The 9,028-nt window shown below is 32.3% G+C and overlaps 2 protein-coding genes across 2 annotated transcripts; both read right to left on the minus strand.

Moving 5' to 3' along the window:
• Positions 1–73: 73 nt before the first annotated feature.
• On the minus strand, positions 74–939 carry J3458_011798 (uncharacterized protein; the record flags this gene model as incomplete). The annotated part of the gene is made up of 3 exons (XM_007817906.2): positions 74–448; positions 522–730; positions 789–939. The coding sequence occupies 3 exons, from the start codon at positions 937–939 to the stop codon at positions 74–76; spliced, it is 735 nt and encodes a 244-aa protein (XP_007816097.2).
• A 57-nt stretch (positions 940–996) lies between these two features.
• On the minus strand, positions 997–1,267 carry J3458_011799 (uncharacterized protein; the record flags this gene model as incomplete). Its single annotated transcript, XM_066120000.1, has 2 exons — positions 997–1,096; positions 1,155–1,267. Coding segments are annotated over 2 exons (213 nt in total), but the record flags the coding sequence as incomplete, so codon positions are not given.
• Between the last annotated feature and the right edge of the window lie 7,761 nt (positions 1,268–9,028).

Raw genomic sequence — 9,028 nt, forward strand, 5'->3', positions numbered from 1 at the left:
ATTTCAGCCGCGCAAGGCGGCCAGTCGCGTGGTGATGGCGAATGCGCCGCTGTGGCGTCTTGATTTGTCAACATCAGCCTTTGGACGATGAATCCATCGACTTGCGTTCTGAGCTTGGCAGGCATGTGGCGTCGAGAGCCTTCAAATCGGTGGAGTCGATGCTCTCCGCCTCGCTCGATGTCAAGGTCAGGTTCGTGATGGGGTTTGGAGTCGGCGGGCCACGGCCAAGCCAGCTCGGGCCTTTTCCACCGCCACCGCCCACCGTCCGAACGCCAGTTGGTACTTTTTCCATCTTCTGGGAGCCCAGCGACAGTATCGAGCCAAAGACTGGCGCGAGCCAATGCACCAAGCGCGGAAACACGATGGGGAGGTTGGTCGTGACAACCGCGACGAAGACTTCTCGAGCAGCCCACAGACATGCAAGCCGCGCGCCGCGGCTGGGGGGATGCTACAACACAACACACTGGTCAATGGACTCCAAGAGCTTGACGGTCTGGGGGAAAGAGGAAGGGGGGACCTACGTTGAAAACCAGGCTGGAACGAAGAATGGCGCAGAGGGCAACGAGCAAGCCTCCGCTGAATAGCACCATGAGCCCTACTTTCTTGAGGGTTCTCATGGACGATTGCCAAAGCAAGGGGACCGGTATGGAGATGAGATAGAAGTCGGTAAGTACATTGAGCGACAGGTTGACCCAGACGATGTGGCGGGACACGGTAGGCTGACAGATATCTAGTAGTACAATAGTCAACACGCTGCGGCTAAACCATTGCAAACACGACCAACTTACTGCCGGGATCTGGTTCAATCTGCCAATACTTGTTGAAGGGTCGGCAGGCGAGGAAGAGGTTTGCCAGCACGGCGACCCAGCTGGCAACAAGCAGGCCAAAGCCAATATAAACGCGCACGACGTAGTGCCGCCCAAGATCTCTCTGCTGCATGTGTCAGCTCACAGATGGCAAAACAAGACGCTCGTATAGAACTATGCCTCTACGCACCGTCAACCGAAGGTACAAGACCAACAGCGACGCTTTCAGCGTCCAGAGACACGCCAAATAGCTCAGCCAGCCGCCAATCTGCAACTTGGAGCCAATCACCCTATTTTCAGAGTCAGAAACTGCTCGTTCGTCTTGGCTACTCTTTGCAAAGAACGCACCGTTGTTGAAACTCGAGACTGTCGGGTAGAATTGCCGCTCGCTCGTCGTCCGTCAGGCCGGCGTTTGTATGCCCCCCCGCGATGCCGCCGAGACACGATGAAAGCGTCGTCATGACGGCGTAGAAGACCTGGAATGCGTTAACCCATGTGCCGTGTGCCCCGAATTGCGGAATGGCCAAACCGTACCACTGCCACCACGACCAAGTAGTCGTCTCCTCGGAGGCCTTTCCAACCCACGGCCGTAGCCCGGGCGCACAGCCGGATTATCGTCACCACGATACCAATCGCACAGAGTGTGTATTCCTCAATGCCTACGGCCTTGTTCGCCGCCTGCTGCGCCGGGCTCGGCTGGGAAGGAGTGATGGGCGACATGTTTTCCGGACGTCCGGTCGAGCATCCAATCATGGGTGATGAGAGCACGAGCTGAACAATACAGAGCGCATAGATCGAGCCCAGACGATATAGCCAGCTATCGGTCGGTTTCTAGGTCGCCCAGGATCTCCAAGGAGCATCGATGTTGGTTTTGCGGCCTCCTGGGGCGGCGACGGGTTATTGAACGGAGCACCTGACTGAGCGCGATGGCCTCTTCCTCGGCTTGAGGCAATGATCGACACCGTGCTGCAGATTTGACACGTTTTCTTCATGCGGGAACGACTAATTCAGACGCTAGCCGTTTGAGAGATATTTCTCAGGCCACCATCTCCACCGTGGCATGGATTGCGCCGCCTGGACATTGGACATGCTCGACACTAAACACAGCCAAGAAACTACCTGTGGCCGCCATGTTGTGACCACGACGCCGCTTGCTGGCCGGGAGTCACATAGTCCGTGGCAGAATACATTTGTCCACCAAGGAGTACTGGTGTACTGGTGGTATCTTCTTGTATAGAGCGCGATAGCCAACTACCTTGGCGCGCCAAGGGGTGTTTTAGTGACCATCACCAGCCCATCCGCTATGATAAGACAGCTAGTCAGAATTTTTCACTGGATACGTCAGACTTCTGGTAGCTGGTGATGAATTTAAGACCTGTCTTGTGATAGTTGTGCTGTCGCCAGAGCCAGGGGCCACGCGCGTAGGTACCTGATCTGGTTAAATGCTCCCCCCCTCCCACTGCAGCACGTGTTGGCAGCTTACGCAAAGAAATAGAGTTTTCTAAAGTTCTGATAAAACTTGGCACCGGACGACTAATCGGCCCTGTAGCTGGGTTCGTTCGTCTCCCTTGCGCCACACCACACGTTGCACGTCTGCGGTGGCGTTTTAGCTGCGCTTCCCAAAGGTAAAACATCTCCATATTTACTCGTTCAAAGAGAAAAGCCTTGTTTGTGGCTGGCTCTGAATTCTCATGTTGATCGCGGCTACATGGCGCGGTTGGTGTCACACGGTTACACGAGGGCTACAATCACGGGATTAGGGCACAACACTGACCGACTTCTTGTATTTACAGAGCTTTTAGCCCGTCCGGGCCTCGAGAAAACAAAGGACCCTTGATACCAAAGACTGTTATTAGCTGAATTGAGCTGTTTCTCGAAGCTCTCACTGAGCCCTTGTCACAGTTGGCCTAGTACGCAGTAAACGCCTTCCTTCCGGCAAGGTCATTTACACTATATCTATCGGCACATGTATATATCCAGCGGTTACTCTGTCTCGAGAATGCGCTTCCACTACGAGCGTATCCTTCAGGTAGCTTTCAAAATGCCCAGTTGAGGGAGCAGCCAAGCTCTGCGATGAGCCTCTCTCCGGCCTCGAATGCTCCGTCCATCTATCATTTCAAAATAAAAGAGAATATGACTATCTCCTAGAAAGAGTTCTCGTTCGTTACCTACCTAGAGAATAGCGTAGCAGGGGAATACCTGAAACTCTTCCAGCGGAAATACTGCCAAGCAGGGGAAAATCTCATCATCTCAAAGCTCACCTTTGCTGTCCCGATCTCGCGTTGAATCTAGGAGCAAGCCGATAGATGGCGCGAAAGATAATACAGCACTTTACAAGAAGGGTATATATATCTATCAGGAAGCTATTCACCCTCGAGTTTTGAGAAATACAAGTAGTGGCATAACAGAGAAGCATGTGCGGGACGTACATCAGCCATTCAATGGCTTCGATAACAAATCTGTCTAGGCACCCCGGAATAGAGTATTTGGCAAAAAGCTACTATTCACTATTGCGAGGTTTAGTATGTGGGTTTGATAGAGTATACCCTAAGACGCTATAGCTATAATTACTGGTGCTTTACAAATGGTCTTCGGCTTGTATAAACTCCTATACGTTAGCTGTAGCAGACATCTAAGCTTAGAACAGAAGACATAACTAGCTATAAGATATAGTGCGAGCTGCGAAGCGATTTGAACAGTAATACGGGACACAACTCACTGGGCAAAATACCCCAGTCACTTGATTCCCTACAAGACCAGTGTTGTATCGCACCCAGAGCATTGACAAGAAAACTACATTTTTAATTTTTAAAAAAGCTTAAATAACTAATAATAAATCTAATAAAATACTTGAATTATAATAGTAAATATATAAATTAGCTAATATTATAACCAATTAGCTTATATAAAAAGTGGGTCCTTCTAGCTTATTATAAGCTTAAAAATTAGATTATGTAATTTTCTAAAAATACACTATACTTTACTTAAAGCATTAATAAAAAAACTACATATAGTTTTTTAGTGTAGTTTATAGTATAGTATAGTTTTTATAGTTTTAATATAATTTAATTATATTATAATTATATTTATAGTATAATATATAATCATAAGAGCTTTAAAAGTAGACTTATAAGCTTATAAAAATAATTAAAGAATATTATAATTTTAGCTTATTATAATACTATAAAAATATCCTTTATAAGTTAATTAATAAGTAAAATATTAAAGTTGAAAGATTTCTAAAAATAAAGATATTAACTTAGTTTATTTTAAGTATTTAATAAGAAATAAATGCTTTTTAAATGTTATTTATATATATATAATATATATAATTAATATAAAAATTTAAAATATATTTTTATTTTACTTAATTATATATAAATAATATTTTAAAATATTTTTTATAAGGTAGTTAGAAAACCCTATCTACTTATAACGCGATTAATAACGTTACGTAAAATAGGAGCTTTAAGACTATATCCCTTATATCTCGTATAATTAAAAAACAAAATAAGTGTAACGGTGGCTTAGGTTCTAAGGCATAGTAGGTCTGTTTCTTAGAAAGTAAGTTAGGTTAAATGTTATAGAGTAGCTTTTTAAGTAATATTATAATAAGGCTATTAAGAGTATAACTCTTAATAGTAAGACTATTACTTAAATTAATTAATAGAGATTTAAATTATTTAGCTATAGAAATATCTTCTCCTTAAGTACTCGTTTATCTCTTTATTATAATTCTAGATTAATTAGCTTAACTATTAATCCCTTTAAACCTTAATTAATTAGCTTAAGGTTTAGTTAGTTTAATTCTTCTTAGTTAATATATTTAAATATTAACCTCTTTAATCGCCTTTTAGGTTACGTAGCTAGTTACGTGCCTTTACCTTCTTCTTATACCTATAGGTTATACTTATTTTAGCTGGTATAGTCTTGTCTTATATCTTATATAGTGTTATTTATAATATTATACCCCTTCTTTATTAGTCTTATCCTTAAGGCTATTAAAATAGGCTAGCTTAGGTATTATACGTTTTCTTTCTTTTATTATTATATACTATTATATTAATTAATTATATCTTAAAATAATAGTTTAAAGCTTTATTTACTTCTTCGTTTTACTAGAATAACTTTCTTTTTATAATAATTAATAATTTATTTTTATTCTTTATAAAGGCTTACGCTTATTATACTTATATAGGATTTCCTTAATATAAAGCCTTTATTTTTAATTTAAGTTATTATATAAAGTATATAATAGATAAATAAGGGAATTATAATATTATAAGGGTAACCTCTTAATAGCTTTATAGTATTACGAATTAATATTATAAGCTTAAGAGAAAGCTTAAAGAAGCTAAGAAGCGTACCTTAACTAAGAATTAAAAGGTCTTACGTTTATAAAAATAAAAGAAATTATAGTTTAAAAAAATAATACGTGTAATTACGCGTAATATTAATAACGTTAAAGAGTTAAAACGTGTAAAACGTAAGAAAGTAAAATAGCTTTAAAATATTATAAGAGTTCTTCTTACTTCTTCTAAGAATCTAAATCTTATTTTAATTTATTTCTTAGATATTAGATTTAATATTAAGTTATTAAATAATACTTAAAAGATTAATTAAAATACGTTTCTTAAAAATAAAATTATTTAAGTAACGTTAAGTAATTTATAAGATTTTTAGCTAGTTTTTAGGTGTTTTTAAAGTTTAAATATTCTTTTTATTTAATAAGATAATAATAATTTTTTATATCTTCTCGTGCTTTAAGTATTTATTTAACTTTATATTTATTAGTATCTTTTATTATAATATTTATAGTAATTATAGATTTATCTAATACTTTCTTTAATAATAATATATAAAATATAGGGTGAATTCTTATTTTATTTAGTAATAATAGTTTATAGTTAATATTTAAGATTTTTCGTTTAATAAGAAATAGTTTAATCTTCTTCTAGTTAAGTTTATTACTAGGTTACTTAGTTTTAATATTTTTATAAATAAGGTATACTTTATATCTCTCCTTTAGGATTAGCGCTAATAATCTCTTTTTATTCGCGTAATATTTTATTTAGTTCTATAAAAATATTTATTTCTATTATAAGTGTTTCTATATTTCTATTATAATTACTATATACGTTATAGCTACTAGCGCGTTTACATTTTATATCGTATATATCTTAATAATAGGGTTAAATCTATAATTTACCCTAAATAATAACATTTTTATATTATTAATCTTAGAGCTATTATAAGCCTATTATACTAATAGTAGTTATTTTACTTAATTATTCTATTAGTAGTTAATATAGCTTCGTAAATATTATTTAAGTATTTAATTTAAGATTTTTATTTGCTTATTTAATTATAAGTGAAATACTATTAATAAGCTTTATTTAATCTTTATAGTTTTTATAAGGTATTTTTAAAAGTTTAACGTGAATAATTTATCGCAATCTAATATAAGCTTTATTAGTAATTTATATTATATAATAACTTATTTTAAAGAATATATACGCTAAGTCCTTAATATTACTTAATTTCTTATATAGAATATAATAGGCGTATTTTATAAGTTGATTTATAATAACTAGAACACTATTATAAGCTACTCTTATTATAGGTTCTTTTAACTTTAGTAGTTTAATAATAAAGTCTATTATAATAGTTTACTATACTCTTTTAAGTGGTAATATTAGTTATAGTTTACTATATAATACGTGTTATATTACCTTTATCTTATTATACGTATTATATTTCTTAATAACTTCTTATATTATTTTTTTACTTTCTAAAAAGTTATATAATCTTCTTAGTCTACTAATTATTTTCCTTATACCTTAATATTCGTATAATAGGTACTCGTATATTTCCTTAATAAGCTACTCTTAAAGTATACTAGAAATATACTACCATTTATTATATAAGAAGGTCTTATTTTTCTTAAATAAATGCGTTTTCGTTTCTTAATTATTTAAATAACTATTATTCTTAATATATAATATAATCTATTATATTTATATTTTACTTAGCTTAACTTACTAGGTTATATTAACTTCTTAAGTGCCTAGTATAAGGTTTTTATTCTTAGTAGCGCGTAATAAGAGTATATTACTCACTTACTTATTTAATTTTAAATTCTCTCTTTAATTAAGTGTATTTACTCTTTTATTTTTAGATTCTTTATAGTATATAATTTTAAAGTTATAATTTATAAGAGTTTTATACTATTTAATCTATTATTTATTTAAATCCTTTATAATTAAAAATAATATAAGATTCTTATAGTTAATATAAACCTTAATTTAATACTTTACTTCTATAAAATAGTATCTTTATTCTTTAAAGCACTTAATAATAGCTATAAGTTCTTTATTATAAACAGAGCTCTTACGAATATAGTAAATACAAGTGTATTGTGTATTGTATTTTGTATTGTATTGTATTTTCGTGTATTATATTTAAATACATTACATTACATTAGTAAAATACCTATAAATGTATTTTAAGGAAAAAAGACCCTTGTTTTTTTAACTTAAAATTATAAGGCTAATTATAAGGGTTATAAGGAAAAATTTTATATTATTTAAAAGAGCTAAATCAGCTCTTTAAAATGCCCCACTTTTTACTATTATAAGTTACTACATTAAGAAGCTATAAGCAATTGAAAATTCGCCCCGCTTTACTTACTTTTTATTTTAAGACATAACTTTAAAGCTTAATATCTCGCTTAATATCCACATTTTAAGGTTATTTTTTAAAGATTCAAAATCACGTGATTTTTAGCTTTATTTTAATATATAATATGCTTATATAAGCATTTATTTATAATATTAAATATTTTATAGCCTTATAATACATTTATAGGTATTCTAATCTTGTAATGTATTGTAATATATTACATTACAATACAATACAATACAGTATAGTAAAAAATACAAAAAATACAATACATTTAGAGGTCTGATTATAAATCCTATAATTAAGTTTAGGTTTATAGAGTTTCTTTAAGAAGAATATAATTAGGTGTAATCTTCCCTAATTATCTTATTATTTAAGCTATTTATCTAGTATAAAGTTTAAGGCGTTTATTTTAAGCTTATAAGGTTTATCTTAATTAAATGCTTTTAATATAGGTTTTAACGTAATTAAATCTTTTATTTTCTAGAATACTATAACTTTTAGTTTATTTTATTAAAAGCTAACTTCTTTCTTTATTAAGTTTATAAGAGGTTATAAAATATCTTTATATTCGCTTAAAAACTTATAATGAAAGTTTATAAATACTATAAATCCTTTAACTTCCTTTAAATTCTTTAATATAAGCTATTTCTTAATAGTTTTAATCTTATTTAAGCTTATTTATATTTCTTCGTATATAAGTACGTACCCTAAAAAGTGTATAATATTCTAGTAGAACTAGTATTTTAAGGCTTTAATTAAGAGTTTATTATTCTATAAAGTTTATAGTATCTTATATATATATCGTTTATATTTCTTAAGAGTATTTAAATAAATAAGAATATTATTAAGGTATATAACTATAAATACTTCTAGTTATTTTCGTAAGATTATATTAATTATTCTTTAAAAGGTTACTAGTACGTTAATAAGCTTAAAAGGTATTATTAAATATTTATAGTATTCTCTATTAGTTTAAAATACTATTATTTACTTATAGCTTTCTTTTATTTATATAAGGTTATAAGCTTCTTTTAAGTTAAGTATAATAAATTATTTAGCTTTTCTAACTTTATCTTTAATTTTTATTATAAGTAGTAATAGGTATTAATTCTTAATTATAATCTTATTTAAGTGTTAATAATTAATATATAGTTATAGTTTCCCGTTCTTCTTTAATACCTATAGGATTAGGTATTCTATTAAAGACTCTAATAGTTATATATATCCCTTTTATAGTATATCCTTTAAATACTCCTTAAGCGCCTTATTTTACTTAAGGTTTTAAGAATAAATTTTATTAAACGTTAGTTTAGTATTAAGCAGAGCATTAACAAGAAAACTACATTTTCATTTTTTAAAAAAGCTTAAATAATTAATAATAAATCTAATAAAATACTTGAATTATAATAATAAATACATAAAATAGCTAATATTATAGCCAATCAGCTTATTTAAAAAAGTGGGTCCCTTTAGCTTTTTGTAAGCTTAAAAACTAGATTATATAGTTTTCTAAAAACTTACTACACTACACTACACTA

The sequence above is a fragment of the Metarhizium acridum genome, assembly GCF_019434415.1.
Source record: "Metarhizium acridum strain ARSEF 324 chromosome Unknown scaffold_234, whole genome shotgun sequence".
Lineage (NCBI taxonomy): Eukaryota > Fungi > Ascomycota > Sordariomycetes > Hypocreales > Clavicipitaceae > Metarhizium > Metarhizium acridum.